This window comes from Schistocerca piceifrons, chromosome 10 (assembly GCF_021461385.2).
Source record: "Schistocerca piceifrons isolate TAMUIC-IGC-003096 chromosome 10, iqSchPice1.1, whole genome shotgun sequence".
NCBI classification, from domain to species: domain Eukaryota; kingdom Metazoa; phylum Arthropoda; class Insecta; order Orthoptera; family Acrididae; genus Schistocerca; species Schistocerca piceifrons.
The window spans coordinates 128933269-128955050 of NC_060147.1; the positions used below are offsets into that span (position 1 = coordinate 128933269).

General features: G+C 37.9%; 1 protein-coding gene and 1 non-coding gene across 2 annotated transcripts in view; both read right to left on the reverse strand.

Moving 5' to 3' along the window:
* LOC124718759 (protein draper-like) overlaps positions 1–21782 on the reverse strand; it is a 174507-nt gene that overhangs the window by 85131 nt on the left and 67594 nt on the right. The window contains exons 9-11 of the mRNA XM_047244373.1: positions 15594–15722; positions 6921–7028; positions 1788–1952 (exon numbers count right to left, since the gene is read on the reverse strand). Coding sequence (XP_047100329.1) covers positions 1788–1952; positions 6921–7028; positions 15594–15722 — 402 coding nt within the window. The remainder of the gene's footprint in view (positions 1–1787; positions 1953–6920; positions 7029–15593; positions 15723–21782) is intronic.
* Trnat-ugu lies at positions 13025–13098 on the reverse strand. The gene has a single exon. It is a non-coding gene; the product is annotated as a tRNA-Thr (tRNA).

Below are 21782 nucleotides of genomic sequence, written 5' to 3' on the forward strand. Positions count from 1 at the left end.
TTAGTACTTCTACCTGTTCCTGAAAACAGGTGTCTTTACAGATGGTAGTTATCATTGATTGCACTGACTTAGAAGCTTAAATTTTTACCCCACAAAGGGACCATAGACATTGGTATTTGACATAAATGACTTTATACCTCCAACCATTACTGAGAAAAAAAGGGTCTTAACAGTCAGGCAGTCAAAATAGTTCAAATGGCTCTGAGCACTACGGGACTTAACATCTGAGGTCATCAGTCCCCTAGAACTTAGAACTACTTAAACCTAACTAACCTAATGACATCACAAACATCCATGCCCGAGGCAGGATTCGAACCTGCGACCGTAGCAGTCGCATGGATCCAGACTGAAGCGCCTAGAACCACTCCGACCGGCTCAGGCAGACAGGTGAACAACAAATTGATCCTGTAAGGAATTGATTGAGGCATGGAAACATAAAATGAGCTCACAAGATGCAGCCTGTAGTGTTACACATGTTTAAGTGAACTATTTGGCCATCTAGAGTCAGTACTGAAGGGAGATGAATTTGCTTCTTGGCTGAGTATGTGTCAGTATGACAAAGAGGCTATTCGGCTGCTCCACGTGGTACAAAGGCATTCAGCACATTGCTGGATATAGGTAACCCCAGAACAGGGAGAATTTGGATGACTGTTGCTCACATGACAGGGATGCAGAAGATGTACCTGTAATGGCAATGTTTAAGGCAGTCTGAAATATGGTTACTTGCAACTCTTGAAGTTTCAGTAATAAAATCTGAATACATCTGCAATTTTAGAAAACTGAGGTGCATCCATTGAAACAATACTACAGTAGTTAAAATTTATAGTGACTGGATATCATCACAACAAATCTTGAAATTGGAAACACTTAAATGCTTTGTGTGTTTTCAACAAACAACGTCTTGGATGATAGCTGAAGTGCTACGCTATCACCTGTTAATCTATTCTATTTCTTGATTTATTACATTTCATATCTTTTCCATAATGCTAATGCCTGTCAGAAAATTGTATTCTCCAAAAGGAAACAGAAATACTTGTCTCAATATTTAATGAATATTTTACTATTTTTCCCAGAAATTTTACTTAAATACTGATTACAGTTGACATTAAAAACAATTGTAGTTTAAAAGTGGTCAAGTGCATGTATTAGGTGCCACTGAAAAGAGCGCTAGAAGAACAGGCCAAAGTAAGTATTAAGTAATATTTAATAATGTTTTACTCTCATTTAACATGAACACACATGAACAAGAGCGCTGGCTTATTTATTTATGACAAAATAATTATTTATAGTTATTGTACATGGTCTGATAATGAGCAAAAGTTTATAACATTCTTTTTATTAAATATTGTTATAATTTATTAGTTTAACACAGAAAGTGGTCAAACTGAGTCAGATCATGTCTGTAGAATACAAATAATACAAGGACAATGTAAATTTTGTGGGATGTCCTTCAACCAACGAGAAGTAGGTTGTGGTGGAATACTACTGGAGTTGAGTGAAGACAGGCGTTTTTTGAGGAGTGCACTCAAGGTAGTGATTCAGGACACTTTTAGGTCAAGATGTGGAACAAGGCAGTCCTACCCGAGGTAATCTGTGATATTCAGACACGTATGTGATAAATTGTCGGCAGCAGACACATCCGACTTGATCCTACAGCTTCATCAAACCATCCTTTTAGACAGAGCCACATGTAGCCCAATTACCTGTGTATATCAACATGGAGGTAAAGCTGCAAGTCATACTATAGAACTGTGCCACTGGGCACACACGCAAAGATTTGAACTCACCCTTCCACTCAGGCTTGCAGATGCAGCGGCCGGTCTCTGGGTCACAGCTAATGCTGTTGTTGCTGTGGCACTGGCACAGCTGTGTACAACCGAGGCCAAACCAGCCCGAGTCACAGGGTTGCTCGCACAACTCCCCCACGTAGCCGGGGCGGCACGTGCACGTACCTAGACACCGGACATTTCAGATTTGCCACTCTTATGCCTGCAGTCACAGGTGCACTTTTCCTATCAATAATATTTTGCATGTAGAATAGAATAGAATAGAATTTTTTTATTAGCCTTTCAGTATTTTTCATACAACTGGCTTCGTCAAAGTTTACAGAGGGTTTTAGTTTCAGTACGATATTCAAATAGTTACAGAAAGGGGAGAAAAGGAACTAAAGACCTTTTCTTCAGCATTATGTAAAACAATATTTTATACAATAATTAAATACACACATAAGAAAAGAATCACAGTAAATAACTAGCTTATATAATATCAAAACATTTTCTTCATAACTTAAGTAAAACATATATTTTGCTGATTAGTTTCTAAGAATTCTTCAGTTGTATAGAATTCGTTGTTTTTTAGCCAGGTTTGCAATGTACTGTTATATTTATTTAGTGGTACTGTACGAGCTGAGCATGGTAACTTATTGAAAAATTTTATGCTTAAGTACTTATAGTTATTATGGACTACAGCAAGTCTTGTGGAAGGCAAGTCCAGCAGGTGACTGTTTCTTGTACTGTGTGCATGCACATCACATCTCATGTTCAATTTTTTCAGATTTTCTCTGGCATATATTCAACAGTTATATATGCACATGCTTGGCACTGTCATTATGACAAGAGATTTAAAATAATTTCTGCAGGACTCTCTGGGTGCTAACCCTTCCATGCACCTGATTGTTTTCTTCTTCCATCTGAAAATATATTCAGCCCGTGGGGAGTTACCCCAAAGCAATATTCCATATTGCAGTTGGGAATGAAAAAAAGCATAGTATGAGTGGAGTAGCAATTGCTTGCTCACACTGTTTCTTAATTTATACAATAAGAAAAGTACTTGTGCTAGTTTACTACATAGATAATTGCTGTGTCCTTCCCATGAGAGATTTTGGTCTATGATTAGTCCAAGTAATTTCACTTTTTGTTTTCATTTTTAGTTACTTTGAGATTACATATTATTTCTTCTGTTTTTGTTTGATTTATGCACAGCTGGTTAGCCTGACACCAGTAATTAGCCATTTGTAACATTTCTCTACTTTTGTCCAGTACACTCTGTAAGTTCCCTCCTGTACTTATTAATGTCATATTGTCAGCATATAGTATGTTCTTACACGGTATGTAATTCGAGAAGTCATTAACATAGACAATGAACAGAAAAGGTCCAAGAACAGAGCCTTGGGGTGTTCCTCTTTCTATAGGGAGTATTTCTGACCTCTGCTTATTTGCATATACAAGTTGTAACCTATTGCTTAGATAAGATTTGAATAGACAGAGTGTATCATCTCCAATCCCATAGTATTTTAACTTTTTGATGTGCATGTCATGTGACACTGATTCAAATGCTTTACTTAGGTCAATAAGTGTTCCAGACATTGATACCCTTTTTTCATACCCTTCATAAATATTGCTCACCAAAGCTTCTACTACTTTACAGTTGATAGGTGTGACCTGAAGCCAAACTGTTGTTCATTTAAAATTTTGTTGCTTTCAAAATACCTGTATATCTGCTTATGCACACAATTTTGTACTAATTAATAGAGGGAAACATTCAACATGGGAAAAAATATATCTAAAAACAAAGATGATTTGACTTACCAAACGAAAGCACTGGCACGTCGATAGACACACAAACATGCACACAAAATACTAGCTTTCGCAACCAACGGTTGCTTCGTCAGGAAAGACGAAGCAACCGTTGGTTGCGAAAGCTAGTATTTTGTATGTATGTTTGTGTGTCTATCGACGTGCCAGCGCTTTCGTTTGGTAAGTCACATCATCTTTGTTTTTAGATACAATTTTGTACTAACTTGGATATGATTGGCACTATTGAAATGGGTCTGTAGTTATTTAGGAGGTTCCTTTTGCCTTTTTTATATACAGGCAATGTAACTGTGAGCTTAAGTAGAGGTCCACAGCTGATGTGAATTTCTTACGGAAAGTCATTTTCCCACATAAGCAGTTTTTTTATTTTGAAATCAACACTATTTCATAATGTGGTAATTACAGGATATATACACACAGAAGAGAAATAAAGAATTCCTCAGATTGCCCAGTTAAAAATACACTATACTCTGGGTGAAAATACACTAAAAACCAGATGAAAGCAATTTTTGTGGTAAGTGAGAATAAGCATTTCCTCGTAAATATAAAACTTATCAATCCTTTAACTTATACAGGTTTTATACATAAGGTAGAAGTTCTCAGCACTTCATAAAATGGAACCCAGCAAAAAACAATGTGTTTTGGAAAGATATCTGAATATGGCAGCATGTAATTTGCATTTTTTTTTTGTTACAAAAGTATATATACAAATTTCAACAAATGTACCACAGTAACATCTGAAGCACTGAAACTGAGACTGAGCCATTGACTTTTGTCAGCTAATCCTAGCTCATGTCATGTGATCTTGCCACCCAATGACAGCAAATTTTCAAAGAATAGGACATGTAATGTAGCCAGCCAATAACAACATGACTGTGAAGTATACGAATAGGAAAAGTTAATGGTTTAAATTAAAATACATATAGTATGGCTACAAGAAAAGCTAAGCTTTCATATATAATAGTGAGCATCATAGATGTTTGCCTGTTTTTTCCCAAGGGTGTGGTTATGCAGGATCCCAAGGCAACAGCTTAAATTGCAGCAGCTCAATATTCCTGACAAGCACTGTTATAAATTTCACTGCTGTGAACTGAACATTTCCTGAGTTACCTGGCCGAATAATGTTCTGTCGAGTGCTTTGACTTTTCCATAGAAAAGCCAATTACATGAGAAATGGCTCAAGAACTTACCTCACACTTTTTCTAAAGGATAATCATACCTTTTTCCACTGTTATTCCATAATTTGTAATCTGTGAAAGAACTAAAATAATTATAAAAAACTAACCTTGAGGCTTGGTCTCTTTCATTGTGTTTTACCCTTTAAGATATAGCGAACAGAAATGTGCCAGTAAAATTTAATACTAGTGTAAATGTCTGCTCTTCAAGGCCTGAAGTTTGGCTGAGTGACTGGTCCTCAAATTTTAAGTTCTTAATGAGGCTCCAAAGCTCCACAATTTAAGAAATTCATCACACGTAACATAATTCAAATTATGTAAAAGGAAATTTACTTTAAAAGTAAGCTACCATTCACAATATTTTCCCATGGTCTGTTAGAAATGTACATAGCTGTGATGCCATGCTCACTGAAAGTAATTTGTTTGACTTCGTCCTAAAGCCTTTGAAACATTTTGTTGTTGGGAGATACTTCTGTGTGTACTGTGGTTTGTTATAGTGAAAGATCCATTTTCATTGCAACCAAAGGTTTATTTTGGTATTGTTCTCTCACTTATATTTTATTGCTCCATTATTATTCTGCAGTAGCTAGCTGAAGTAAAATTATTTCTTAGAGTATGAGCTATTACCAGTACAAATTTAAAAAGTTTAACTGAAAATTAAAACAATGAAAAGTTCCTGAAATTCTAAAAAAGTTCCAGATTTTACCCAGATAAAATAATTCCCATGTTTTTCCCAGATTTCCTGGTGGTTCTGATATATATAAACACAGTAATCAGCTAACTTTGCCCAGCTGACATTCACTGAGTTCCACCACAATAAAGATTGTTAGTATACAGCATAAACTTCAGGGATACAAAATAAATTTTTTTTTAAGTTTGCTGTTGACATTTTATTAAAAATTTTTATGGAAAGAGTAAGTTGATTACTCAGTTCTTATTACAAAAAACAGTAATGCAGCTGTGCACAGTCATGATTTTTCAACAGTCTTGTTGCAGTGCAACGCTGAAGTGTGTATGTCTATTTCAAATCCCAAAAAACTGCAAAGTGAGGAGTACAATCTGTGCCTCATTGCAAAGTGAAATGCAGCATTCCAGATCTAATAAGAAATCAAATCTGTTTATGGGGGTGATGTGATGAATTACACTAATGTGTATAAGTGGTGGCGGTGCGAGTTTGAAGCTGGCAGAAGAATGTTCATGATGAATAAGGGAGTGGGCATTCCTCAATTATGACATAAAATGGAAAGGTTTGAGGAAATGATTCATGGTAATCCTCAATGTTTCCAGGAATCTCTCAATTTCTTCTGCATGAAATCATTACCAGAACACTTGGTTTTCAAAACTTGCATGTGAAGTGGGTACTAAGCCAGTTCGTAGATCAGCACAAAGTCAACAGAATCTCTTCTCCATAGGAATTTCTTGAACACTTCAAACTGGAAGGTATAATAATTCTTTGACTGGCCACAAAATCTGGGTGGTCCACTACATACCTGAGACAAAAAGACAATCAATGCAGTGGTTGCATCAATCCCCACCACCAGTGAAAAAAACTCAAAACTGTAGCTTTGATCCAAAAAATCATAGTCTCTGCCATAAAGGGATTCTTGTCAATACATTTTTGTGACAGTGAACATTAATTAATGTTATGGGGTACTCTGAAACCCTAAAAAACTACAGATGACACAGAGGAAAAGAAGGGGAATGTTAACAAAAGCAGTGTGCTTTTTGTACGGTAATGTACCTCGCCACACACCCAACATCACAATGTAATTCTTGGCTTCATGTGACTGGACATCATCAACCTTCCCATTCACAAACCTAATTTGGGGCCTTAAGATTTTCATTGCTTATCCCACAGCTTACACAGTGCTTTGAGAACTACATTCAAATAGTGTGGATTACCAATTTTTAAACACTTGATTGCACTTAATTTCTGGACATGTCTCATATTTTTGAAACAGATAAATATAATGGTTTTAAAGAGAAATTACTTGAGGGAGAATTAACCTTTTTTTCACACATGAGTTCTGTTTCTACAAGGAGCCTCAAACCTTTTGGGTCAAACTGAAATATGCTACATAAATATGACCATCCATCAACTAAATAGTGAATGTCTTACCTCACCACATTTAAAAATTCATCAACGACTCACCTTTCTGTGGGTCGCAGGCAGCACCATTCTGGCAGTGGCACTTCTGAGAGCAGTTCTTACCATATTTCTCCTGGCTGCAGGGGCGGTCACACTGCATGCCATCCCACCCTGGATTAAAGGAGAGTTCATATGAATAATTTAAAAGCTCACAGTGTAGTACCAGTAAAGCTACACAAGTTATAGAAATTGCATTACCAAAATTCATCTCTAGGTGCAGCTAGGACACTTGGTACTGATATTCGACATTTCAATTTATGTGTACACGAATAGTTAATCCAATTTCTGGGTATCAGTGCAGTGATATATTGACAATAGGTAACTCTGTTACTGCACTGTTCATTTGTTGACATCACACCATTGTTTTTGTGCAGTACTGTCATTTAATATTGTTTCCGTGCTATTTTTCTTTAAGTTAATGTTTGTAGTTCTTGATTTCAGTCACTTTTGCAGTTTTTTTTTTTTTATAAAATGTGTTCAACAATGAAAATTGTGAGTTATTGAAAAATACTAGTGATAGGGAGTACTTTAGTGAAAGTAATGTTCTTACTGGTATACTGATTGAAATTGAAGACGGAACAGAAAATATATGGTATACTGAAATGATTGCATCTGAAACACTGCAGGTGGTACTACAGCCAACACACAGTTCACAGGATGCCTGGACCACAGCACATGTCACCAGTGGAATCTACCGCAATCGAATATTTCAGTCTATTTTTCACAGCAGTGTCATTTCAACTAACTGTCACCCAAAACAAATTGCTCAGCTAGGTAATTTATATCTCAGCATACTGCTACTTTTCCAGCCCAATTTAAAAATAGAAGAATGTCACAATAGATAAGATGTCTTATACCGTACTTACTAAATATGGGCACAAAACCGTCTAAGGCAATTACATGGTTACGCAGAACTCCATATATCAGGCAGACTGTAAATTATACTACGAATTTAATTTTTCTTACGACTTTTTATTCAGAATTCTGTATAGATTTTATGGACACTAGTGAGCGGCTTTTAAATCAAATGCAGAGTTAACTATATGGAAATAAATCAAATTTATATTATTTTTAAAATTAATTATTTTTAAATCGCCACTTATAAACAGTTTAAAGTGAAGGAGTATGACAGTCTGGGTATTACATAATAAACTGCACATTTCTGTGGATAAGTAGTAATTTTTCCATTTTTTTAAATTGAATCCAGCACGATATATGGCAGTTTAAATAGAACAGTGAATGACAGTATAAAAACATTTGACATTTTTAGCATTCACTGCTCAAAACAGCCAACTGCAGCAGTGTTAATATTGTGTTGGTTCACCTTTGGAATGCAATATTGTAGCAGTTCTGTGTGGCATGGATTCTACAAGTCCTTGGTAGGTATCTAGAGGTATATGGTATCACCAGCTGCCTATTCACAGGCCAAAGGCCTAACATTTACAGTAAATTTTTCACCAGTCACCTATCAGCACGGTGCTCGTGTCCGAGACCATCCCAGATGTGTTCAATCGGGTTCACATCGGGCAAATTCCTGCTCGTGACATCAATACGAGTTCATTATTGTACTCCATAAACCACTGTATCATGAATCTGACCTCGTGACACAGACAGTTACCCAGCTAGGAACTGACATTGCTGTCAGGCACACTTCAAATTTGAAGGGATACAGCTGACCTGCAATAATGCTCACAGTCAATAGAGCACTTGCCCATGAAAGGCAGACATCACAAGTTTGAGACTCAGTCTGGCACACAGTTTTGATGCGGCAGGAAATGTCAAGTTGGCACACACACTCCACAGCAGAGTTAAAAGCTCATTCTGGAATTGCTCACATGGTGCACAGCTTTCAAGTTGCCTCTTATTATAACCACAACATCTTGAGAAAACTAACAAAAATTCTAAATAGGGAGCCAGGTGAACTGCATTAAGAACAGCTACCCAAGCACTTTCCTTTTCCACAACAGAATGTGCATGTCTCGTATGGTCCAGCTGGACACATGCTGAAAAAGTCAGTCCAAACCTACACACAAGCAATCTAACAACAGAATACATGAAACCCACACCACTTGGAAAGCTTTTTAAAGTGGCTGGATTCTCAGATTCTTAATTCTGAAGAATAGCACACGATCATACAGAAAAATTTCAACAGACTTTCAATGAGCGCCACCCCCTGCACGATTCTTCATGTAGACCTTGCAGATCAAATCCCACAATGGATTCCCTGTTACTAAGCTAAATAAGAACTACTCCACCTCACAACAGATAACCAGTGCCGATGTTTCAAACTTAAATATTTGGAGAATATTGAATCACATCAGAGCAAATGTGTATTGCTATTCAACACAAATCTAATTGACTGGAGCCTTAAAAATGAAGCAGACAACAAAACTGACTGTGGTGAAGTCCAGGTCATGGCTCATCAGCTACAATGTTCCAGGTGCCCCATGAGATGTATCCTTGATGACCTACAGCTTTACAAGAAAGGGGTACTTGATGTGGCCCAATACTGAGTTGAAAAACCTAAAAAAAATTTTTTGACACAAAAAAGTAAAGTAAGTATAAACCCAAGTCCCATGAAAGCCCATGTGACTGCTTCCCTGACACCCCCCCCCTCCCCCCCCCCCCACCCCCCTGTCCCCCCTCCTTCCCCATGGCTATTATATTTCCACTGCTTCTGTGGCATGGTACATGTTTAAAGCAGCCATTCACCTGGATGATGTGTACGCAGGCACAACCATCGATGTGGTGTAACGAGAAACATGATTAGTCAGATATCACATTTTCACCAATCCATAGTCCAATCCCAGGGTGTATATGTGGGCAAGAAAAAAAATCCCAGCTTTTTGCTGGATTTTTCAATTAAAAATGCACTTTTTCCTAGGTGAAAATAGATTTTTTCTGTATTAAGTGACAATGTACTTTACATCAGAACTATAAAACTCATCAGCCCTTTGAATGGTAAAGGTTTCATACATGGGCATAAAATTTCCTGACAATTTAGGAAGTGAAAACAGGCAAAAAGTAACATTATTTGTAAAGATCTGATGTGCAGCAGTTTGTAAACTATATATTTTCATATTAAGAAGAATAAATACAAACTCCACCAGACACATCATGGTAGTTTCTGAAGCATTGAAAACAAGATTGGGCTGTGTGATGCACAATTGTTAGCTGATCATAGCTCATGTCATGTTATTTTGCCAGTCAATGACAGCAGATATTCAGAGCATAGGTGATATGATGTAGCCAGCCAGTAGCAACACCATTTTTAAGCACCTTGAACACATAAATAGGAAAAGTTAATGTTTTAAATTAATATAAAGGTGCTGCCTTCTGTTGTCTGCTTATAGAATTACTTTGAAAGAAGCAGCAGTGAATATTAGAGCTGTTTGGAGCAGGTGGACAATTCACTTCCAAAACAAGCAGAAAAGAAGCAAACTGGAATTTTTCTGATTGCAATATATGTCTGCACACTAGAACACTTTGACTTTTCCATATAAAATTCAATTACATGTGCAACTGCTCAAGAGCTCACCTTGCACTTGCTTTAGGATAATTATACTTTTTTCCATTGTTACTGCATAATTTGTATCTTTGAAAGAACTAAAATTAATATGAAAAACTGACCTTGAAGTTTGGTTTCATTAGTTTGTTTCACCCTTTAAGATATACCAAACAGAAAAATGCCATTAAATTTTTAAATAACGCCATAAATGACTGACCTTCTGGGTCCAACATTTTTCTACCTGTCTGGTACCCAAAGTGTTAAGTTCCAAACGAGACTCAAAACCTCCATGACTTACAAAATACATTGCATATTCTCACATATAACATAATTCATCTTGCATCAAAGAAAATTTACTTTGAAAGTAATGTTTCTCAAAACACCAGCAACAATATCTTCCTGTGGCCTGATACCAGTGTAAACAGTTGTGACATTATGCTCATCAAAAGCAGTTTGCTGTTATGAAGTATCGCTTTGTCATCATCCTAAAGCCTGTAACACATTATGCTGTTGTCAACTGCTTTTTGTGTACCATGTTTTGTTGTAAATATGCATTTTCTCTGCAACTAAAGTTTTATATTGGGTTTAGTGTCTCATTTATGTTTTTTTCCTATAGTATTATTCTGTAGTAGCAGGCTAATGTAAAATTCTTTGTTAGAGTCTCAGTTCTTACTAGTCAAAATTATAAAAATCTAACTGAAAACAAACAATTAAAAATTCCCACAATTCTAAAAAATTGCCAAGTTTTCCCTGGATTGTTCCAAGATGAAAAAAATTCCCACATTTTTCCTGGATTTTCCATTTGTCCCATGGTGAATACACTCCGGATCTCAATGACTCTGCCCACTGCCATCACAACTGACAATATCACTGGGTCAACACAGGAACACAGAGGTGTTGACTGCTGCGCAGCCCTGTGTTTAATGGCTTGTCACTCACTCATGACTTCAGCATCTTCCAACCACTTTCTACAGATACCCATGACAGCAGCATGCAAACAGCTGACCAGCTTTGTCGTCTCCTGGGTGCTCAGTCCTACCTACCGTGCCATAACAATCTGCCTTTTGTCCAAGTCCTTTATATCAACTGTTTCACCATTAGAGGCCTGTACTGTCACTAAAATTATTCACCATTCCCCTCTTCTCTACTTATATACTTTCCTTCTTGTGTTACATCCAAGCACACACCCCAGACCAACCCAAACTTCTGCATGTCACACGCCTCTCTATTTCTTCTTGTAAATTATTAATTCAATTACCCACATTCACACATCTTGAGATTCACGTGCAGGTTTTAGAACTGAGTCAATGAGAAGTCCGATTATTGTTGTCATTTTCGAAAATGACTTCTCATCTTAATTCGAAAACCTGCACAGGAATCACAAGATGTGTGAGTAAGGGAGATTGAATTAACAATCTATAAGATGAAATAGATAGGTGTGTGACATATGGAGGTTTTGGTCAGTCTGGGCAGTGTGCGCTCGTAGACTAAGTGGTAAGGCAACTACCTGCAATGGTCAGAAAATCCAGGTTCATGTCCCGACCTGGCACAAATTATCATAAGTCACTGTAGGTTGTACATCTATACCCATTACTTTAAAGTTGAATTTCAGGGTTAAATTTCAATTGTCATAATGTTTTGGCTTACCAATGAATAAAGAGACATTAGACTACCCTGGCCTTCAGAAATATTAGTTATTTCCTTGGGGAGGGGTGAAGGTATAAAAAAGTGGACACGAAAGCCTTAACAATTTTGTAATCTGGTAAAACATCAAATCTCTGATATCGCTGTGGCTGGAAAAAGATCCCATGAGAACAGGACCAGTGATGACTGAAGAGAATCATTCAACGTGGCAGAAGTGCAACCCTTCCACAAACTGCTGCAGATTTCAAAGCTGGACCATCAGCAAGTGTCAGCATGTGAACCATTCAACAAAATACCATTGATATGGGTTTTCGGAACCAAAGGCCCACTCGTGTACTCTTGATGACTGCATGACACAAAGTTTTATGCCTCACTTGGGCCCGTCAACACTGGTATTTGACTGTTGATGACTGGAAACATGTTGCCTGGCCAGACGAGTCTCATACCAAATTGTATCGAATGGCTGGACATGTATGATATGCCTCATGAATTCATGGACCCTGCATGTTAGCAGAGTGGGGGCTCTGCAATGGTGTGGGGCATGTACAGTTGGAACAATATGGGATCTCTGATATGTCTAGATAAGACTCTGACAGGTGACGTGTATGTAGGCATCCTGTCTGATCACCTGCATCCATCCATATTCACTGTGCAAGCCAATGGACTGGGCAATTTCAGCAGGACAATGTGACACCCCACACATCCAGAACTGCTACAGAGTGGCTCCACGGAACACTCTTCTGAGTTTAAACACTTCTGCTAGGCACCAAACTCCCCAGACACCAACACTGTTAAGCATATCTGGGATGTATACAAAGACAGTAGCTTCTTCTCGAAAGAACAGTTTCTGTTGATGACCGTGCAGCTTTTCCATGGAATAAATGATGACTGACTGACAACCTCAGCTGCCGACAGGTGTTGTTGATATACCTCGATGTGGACAGCTGAAAATGTGTGCCCCAACCGGGACTCGAACCCGGGATCTCCTGCTTACATGGCAGATGCTCTATCCATCTGAGCCACCGAGGACACAGATGAATAGCGCGACTGCAGGGATTTATCCCTTGCACACTTCCCGTGAGACTCACATTCCCAACTGTCCACAATTCTGCATATGTATTGTACGTTATAAGACATTTGTCCACCCACTCATTACTCGCGCATGCTATGGCGATTCCCGTAAGAGTTTGGGCAACCTGTGCACATTTGCACAGACGAAGGTCAATGGCTGGGTAGCCTTTAACTATATATACGAAGACAGTAACTTCTTGTCGAAAGAATGGTCGGGGCACACATTTTCAGCTGTCCACATCGAGGTATATCAACAACACCTGTCGGCAGCTGAGGTTGTCAGTCAGTCATCATTTATATCTGGGATGCCTTGCAACGTCCTGTTCAGAAGACATCTCCACTCCCTCCTACTCTTACAGATTTATGGACAGCTCTGCAGGATTCAAGGTGTCAGTTCCCTGCCCCACTATTTCAGATATTAGTCGAGTCCACGCCGTGTCGTGTTGCGGCACTTCTGCATGCTCACATGGGCCTTACACAATGTTAGGCAGGTGTACCAGTTTCTTTGGCCCTTCAGTGCATACCAGCGATTACAAAAGAGTGTCAAATTCATGAAGAACCTGTCAGCATGATCCACTTATCAGTAGATGATGCACTCCACCTCTGGCTTGGATGCAGGTACTGATTCAGTTGGGCACAGTGTCACAAAGTAGTTGGATCCTCTCCTGAGACAAGCTGACTGACAAGTGTTGTAACTGGTCCTCGATATCCCAAATAGTGGCAATGGAACAAGGTTGATCTATCCAAGCTGTTCCCACACATTCTGTCGGAGAGAGATCTGGGGATCTTCCTGACCACAGGAGTGCATCATCACCTTACAGACCGTTAACAGAAAAAAAATCGCAGCACCAAGGGGCAGTTGTGCAACTTAAGCTGAAGTTGGTGGGCACATTTCTACATCTGAAAGATAATGTCTATTCAGATCTTGTGCCAGTCACCTAAGGGTGGTGCCAGTAGCACCAGTATGAGGATGCAAATTAGACTCACTGTAACGGTCATGAGGTTTAATCACCTTTGACATTAGACGTGGTGAGTTAATGTTGATCAAGAAAGCCTTTAGGGCAACAAACACACCATTATCAACACCTCACTGAGGTCATGCAAAACGGCTATAAGAAGCTGGATGTTCCTTCCATGATACTGCGGAAAAACTTGGAATGTAGCCACTGTATATGTCTGATGGCAGCAGTGGTCACAAGAATGTACGGTTGCAAGTAGACCAGGCTCTGGACGGCCACTAACACTACCGAGAGGGGAGACCATTGTGTACAGCAAATCTGGCACGTCGCACTGCATCTTCAGCAGCAATCTGACCAGCAGCTGGCGACACAGTGATGCAATGAACTGTTACAACTCAGTTACTTCAAGGACAACCCCAGGCAAGATGCCCTGAAGTGCGCTTTCCGCTGACCCCAGACCACAGCCACCTGTGACTTCAGTGTTGTCACGTGAGAGCTCATAAGAGGCCTTGGTGGAAGTCTATTGTGTTTTCTGATCAAAGCTGTTACTGCCTCGGTGCCAGTGATGACAGTGTGTCAGTTAGGAGGAGGTCATCTGAGTGTCTGCACCCAACGTGTCCTCATGCTAGACACACTGGACCTACACCTGCAGTAATGGTCTGGAGTGTGACTTCTTCCTGCAGACAACCTGCCTGCGTGGTAGACACATTGGACCTACACTTGTAGTAATGGTCTGGGGTGCAATTTCATATGACAGCACGACCACTCACGTGGTTATCCCATGCACCCTGACTACAAAACTGTACATCAGTGGGTGTTTTCCTGTAAGATAACACATGTCCACATACCACTGTTGTGAGACAGCATGCCCGTCAGTGTGTCAACATGTTGCCTTGGCCTGCTCAATCACCAGATCTGTCTCCAATCAAGCACGTATGCGAAATCATTGGACAACAACTCCAGTGGCGTCCATAAACAGCACTGACCGTCCCTTTATTGACCGACCGAGTCAAAATGCCGTGGAACACCATCCCACAAACTGATATCCGGCACCTCTGACAATGCAAACATGTTTGGATGTTTGCATTCAACATTCTAGCGGATGCACCAGTTATTAGGTGTACCAACATTTCACATTTGCAACGCCTTATCTCTCACTTAAATTAACCTGTAGTCTTGCAGTGTTAATCAGTTAAACGTGTTACCTAGACAAACGTATTCCAGAGATTTGATTATTCTACATTAATCAGCTTTTGGTGTCATGTTTTTTTTTTGTCATATAAATATGTATTTTATAACTGAGCATTCTCATGTAAGCTACCACGGATGTTCCTAACTTCTGGTACTCACATGCACAAGGGTTCAGAAATTAGAAGATTGTTATAGGAGTGATGTTTTCGGAAACAACCAAGAGTACAGATAAAAATCAATCTAATTTCGTACTGAGCACCTTTGTTCTGAAAATAAAGAAAGACCTTCTAGCAACAAACTTGCCTGGCATGCAGATACAACGACCACTTTCTGGTAAGCATGTGGCACCGTTCTTGCAGTTGCAGCGATGTGCACAGTCCTGACCAAAAGTGCTAACAGGGCAGCGTTCACTGCAATTGATCCCCCTAAAGCCTAAAACACAGAAAATAAATAAAATAATAGTAGCAGCAGTAGTAGTAGTAGTAGTAGTAGTAGTAATAATACTGATGATGATGATGATGCCAATCGCTACTGGCTATTAAAGACAGCTTGCAGCCACAAGAGCCAAGAGGTGTGTTTTTAATGCGTCACATGGTTTTTAAAACAAAATTAAACTGGAGAAAGAGTGTCTTCTGTGTCTGTGGATACATATGTTCAATGTCTTTAACTGAACTAACAGAACACTGTTTATGTGAGTAACATTATTAGAGTTAGAAGTACTTTTACAGAATTTATCCACACATCAAGTTCCTGAAGCAGTAGAATGCACTTCTCAAAAGCACTCACAAAATTAGTTTTTAATGATTTCCAAGCACTGTCGAGTACAAAAAATTTTAATCTTCTTTACAAAGCCATCCACAGTTATGCACATATCATTCTTGTCTTGTCATCATGACATTGCTGGTTCAATTGTCACTCCTGAAAAAATCATGGAGATTTGAGCTCATAAATAGGCTTACCAAAAGTCATTTCTCCCATAGATCACTCACAAATGGAACAGGAAAAGGGGTGCAACACATCATAATGTGACACGCAGACTATGTATCTAGACACAATTTTTAAAAATTTTATTTAACTTTTACACTGCTCTGCAAAACTTAGAGACAAGCTAAAGTCAGTAACAAAGCTGCTTAATGGAAATGAAAAAGTTTGGGAGCATGTAATTAGAGATCTCCCAGTCAAGTACTGGAAGTTGGGCATTACATGGCATGAGGTAAGCACGACTATACTGCCAAATGGGTCTGGCCCCACAATACAAGGCAGTTGGAGGAAGGGGAAAAGACAGTATTTGTCAATCAGCGAGCTGTTACAACGCAATTTGGTGGCGGTCTTCATTACAGCATAGCCCAATATGGACGACTTCACATGGGGGAGAATCATTGGGAAACTGGAAGAAGGATGAAGTGCAAAGTGTGTAGCCTGGGAGTTTGGTATTGCTCACAGCATTGTTTCACGTGCATGGGGAGCATTCTGAACCACAGGCACTTCTGCTTGAAGAAGAGGAGATGGTTGACACTGATCAACCACAGCAGCAGATGACCTCTACATTGTACAACAAGTAACAAGGGACTTACGTCAAACATTGGGAGCAATTGCAACCACATTTAACAGGACTGAAAGGCGCACAATCTCACACTCCTCAGTGGCAAGGCAACTACACGGAGGTCGGTCTCACCGCCTGACACCCAACACGTTACATTCCACTGACACCCACACAGTGGCAGCACCAGCTGCAATGCTGCCAAGAGCACAGGATCTGGACCTACGAGGAGCAAATTGCCTGCTCTTCTCAGATGAGAGCAGATTCAGTCTCAGTAGTGATTATGGTTGTATATGGTGAGAGGCGAGAACATGTAATGCGCACAGGAACATTGCCAAGCATGATCTTTTGGTGGTCCTGTTTTGTTGCATAATGTTGCATGGTTGTTCTGAAACCAAATTTTGAAACACAGTATACTCACCAATCAATGTTATTGTGACACTGTTCTTTCCCATCTGCATCTTTTCTGATTGCATTTTTATCAATGACAAAATGTGACCACTTTGAGCAGCACAAGTGAAGCAGTTCTTGGAACAAAAGGATATTTGGCAAATAGATAGCCTATTGCAGCATGTCAACATGGACCAATGACCGTCCATCAGTTGTCTACTGTGCTCGTGGAGGAATGGAATACTGTACTACAAGAATTCCTCACCAACCTTGTGTCCAGCATGGAAGCACATTAAAGAGCAGTTACTGCCATCAATGATGATCACGTATTCTACTAACAACCATGACCTGACTTTTGCAACAGGCAGGAGACCATCGTGAATTGCAGTGATGTCAGTGTAATTATTGTCTTTGAATAAAAGTGTCATTTCTATTCATCTAACTGCACATTTCTTTCAGTTACCTTCTGTACTAAACTGTAGTAGTTCTTTCTACGTATGGCATAAGTTTCATGAACATATATTACTCGTCAGTGACACATTATGCGAAAGTTACTTTCATCATTAAGTTTTGAACACCAATCTGAAATGTTAATCAATAAATACTGGACCATAATTTTCTATTAAAAATGATGTCTTATTATCCACTGCTAATCAAACAAAAAAGGTGAGTATTCATAGTAAATTAAAATTTGGTAAAAAAATGTGAAATATCTTTAATTTCTAGGGATTACATATAAATTCAAACACAATATTAAGAACAGTATTACCAGTACAGGCATTTTTTTTTCTCTTAGCAATAAGACAGTTGATATTTTGTGCTGCATTTTGATTTAGTGTAAGCAATCATATTTTCATGCAATTAGTAATTAACAAGAAAGATTTTATTTTATTTAAAAAATATGATTCAGCATTTGTTGGTTAACACTTCAGTTTGATGATAAATATAGAATTCAAATAAAAATAAAAAATGTTATGGCTCACAAGAATCACACCAGCCATCTCATAATTAAGAAACTCAAGAATGCTGCACACAAAGCCTTGAGCAACTTTATTATAAAGCTCAAAATTTTTTGTATTTAATAACACTCTGAAATCTTCAAAGCTGATACTTGAGGTTTCTTTTTTTATCATACCATTGCAGGAAATTTATATATAGGCACTGCCCTTCAGATCCTACAAGAAAATCAAAGAGATCCAGTCCGTGATGTTGCCTTGTTAGACTCATTATGCCCTAGCAAGTAAACAATATTCATATGACCAGCAGGTTTTAAATTTGGAGAAAGTTCATGCTAAAAGTGACACAAAATAACAAAAAAGGCCAAACCAAAAAGCACAGGAAAGAAACAGCAAAAACAAGAAAGGAAATTGAAAACAAGCATGTATCACAAGACAACCACAAATACTTTCTTGATAAGTGAGATCACATGAAGCCACTTCGCTTTAGTGCAAGCAGAAGTTCAAACTGCTGCCCTCTGCCTGATTTTTACTGCTTTCTCAAGTTCCAGTTGCCCTAGTGCCATGCAGGAAAATTAAGTGAGTCACCTGTCCTTCATATGTATAGCACTCATGTTGGTATCATATAGTGCACATTACTGAAACTACTGACTATCAAAAAATCCAAAACTATAATTCTGACTCAAGATGAAGTTATAATAATTACTAAAAGATCACAAATCTATGTACAGACTCATAGTCTCAGCTTTCATTTTCAGAATTTTTGTTTAAATTAATGAAAACCAAGCAGAGTCCTGGGTTCTGCATTTCCTGTAACAAATGCATCATGTTCTGGGACAAATTGATAGTGGAAAGCCTTCAAAACATATGTGTGTTATCTGTTTCATAAGAAAGATTTTGTCTGAAAGCTTAAGGGGCTCCAAACTGTTCAAAATCATGAAATGTTCAGTTTTTATTTTTTGAATTTTAAAAATCTACACACTTTCCCTTTTCAATCAATATATAATTTATTCACTTCATAAGACTACAAATATTTTTGAAATATGTTCTGCATGTGCATGATCCACTGTGCTGCTGTTAAACTGCTGTCAAATGTTGTACCCATGAATCTACATGCTTATCACATACATTTTAATTATGTGAGACAAAATAAGCATAACAAAATAAATGTTGTGGCTAACCTGTGACAGTTGATATGTATCACTTGCTCGATTTTCATGTGTTTCACGTTTATTTACTCTCTTGTAATCCTGAAAATATTCATAGTGAATTCTGTTTGTGGCAGTTCCACCTACTTTTTATATTTCTTTGTTTGTTGACCTCTGTGTCGATGTATTGCGTTGCTACACTGGCTGAAAAATGGGGTTTGTAATTTGAACTCTGACTACTGTAAATGATGTAGCCAACAGATGCACAGTTGTGTTTCACTGTCTTTTACTTTATATTAACAACCTCACAATAATACACAGTTATATGGCCAGTGCACTATTGTTCAACTTGTGATAAGCCTCTCATTAATAGTTTGCCAGCAAAACTCCACATACTACTACAATAGTTTACTGTTGAACATCTACGAGCAGTAAAAACATTACCACAAAGTCCACAGTTCTTGAAGAACAATCAGATATGTATGGAGCAGTCACTGTCATTGGTTTTCACACAGCCTAATTGTTTAACACTTATTTCACAGTTAAATTGAAACATTGTTGTTGTTCTAACAAGCACAGGTTACTCATCTGAAACTCGGCCATGGACTGAATGTCTTGTGACCAAAAATTGGGCCCTTATATATATCAAAACAATAATTGGTACTGAAACTTCACATTGCTAGAAGTTAAATTTACAGAAATCACAATTAAAATTTTACTCACTCAATTAATGGAATACATCGAAAAATTGCATCTTTTTAACAGCTTCTTCTGCTACGAGGTTTAGGCCGAATTATTTGTTTAAATCATGAAATTAACCAATACAGTTACACAAACAATAGTTTTGACTAAACTGTTAATTACTTTGGAATTAATTCAGGGCTGGCTTTGCTAACATGTTTTAGAATATAGCCAAACAGATACTTTAAGATTACTAGCATTTTGTCTTTCAATTGTTTATAATCAGTGTTGTATTGTATTGTATTGTATTTATTGGTCCAGTAAATCTTACATGTACAGTACAGCACATCAGATATTGGACAGGTCAAAGTATATCTTATAATTAAAACACTTTAGAAACTAGAAAATTATGTTCACAAAATTTTACAGCACTTCATATACTGGGCAAGTCAATGTGTGAGTTATAATTAAACCACATTAGAAACTTGAAGTTTACAACTGAATACATGTATAAGCCAATATTAACGATTAAAGTATTTGCATGATCCTCACTTATGCTCTAAGGATTTTTGAGGAACTCTTCTACGCTATGAACTGACATGTACACTAGAGAATTACATTCACAGAATTTTACTTCATATACTGGGCAAGTCGCTATACAACTTATACTTGAACCCCATTATAAACTTGAGAATTACATCTGAATGTATTTATAGGCCAATATTAATGGTTACAGTATTTGCATAATCATCACTTAGACTCTCGAGGATTTTGGAGGAACTCTTCCACACTATAAAAGCAATGTGTCAACAGATATTCTTTTAATGCTGCTTTAAAATTTTTTACATCTGTCATTACTTTAATTTCTCTTGGCAATTTATTGTAGATAATTTTTCCATGGTGTAATGTTCCTTTTTGGCACAAACTGGTTTTTGTATGGAGTACATGAAAGTCAGTTTTCTGTCTTGTATTATGATGATGGACATTTTCATTTTTGGGGAGGATACTAGGATTTGTTATTGTATATTTCTTTATAAACATTGCACTTTCAAATAGGAAAATACATGGAAGGGGAAGAATCCCCACCCTTTTAAATAATGGTCTACATGGTTTGTTCCTTTTTATTCCAGCCATGATTCTCACTATTCTCTTTTGCATCCTGAAGAGTTTTAGGCAGGATGGCGAGTTACCCCAAAAAGTGATCCCATATTTTAGGACAGAATGTATATTAGAATAGTAAACTGTCATTAGACAGTCCTTATGACAGCAGTTTTCTAGCACTCTCATTAAATAACACATGGTACTTAGCTTCTTTAATATGTTGTCAATGTGAGTTTCCCATCTAAGATTATCCTGTAGCCAGACCCCCAGAAATTTTGTATTAGGCACACTTGCAATATCCGTGTCTGACATCTGAATTCTTATATCCTCTTCAATGTTTCTCTTGATATTATGAAAATTTAATGCTACTGTTTTGCTTTTATTTATTATTAGTTTGTTTTGGTTGAACCAGTTTACAACATTTGTTAATGCTTCAGACAGTCTTGTCTGTAGTATCTCTGCAGTCTTCCCGCTGACTAATATGTTTGTGTCATCTGCAAACTGGATAGTGCTATGGTACTGGTTGGCTGATGTTAGGTCATTTATATATAGCAAAAATAGGATAGGGCCCAGTACCGAGCCCTGCGGTACTCCATATTGCAGAATTTATATTTGTTTACATGTCAACAATAGAATTTAGGTTGGAAAAAAATTACTATAATGAAAGATACTAACT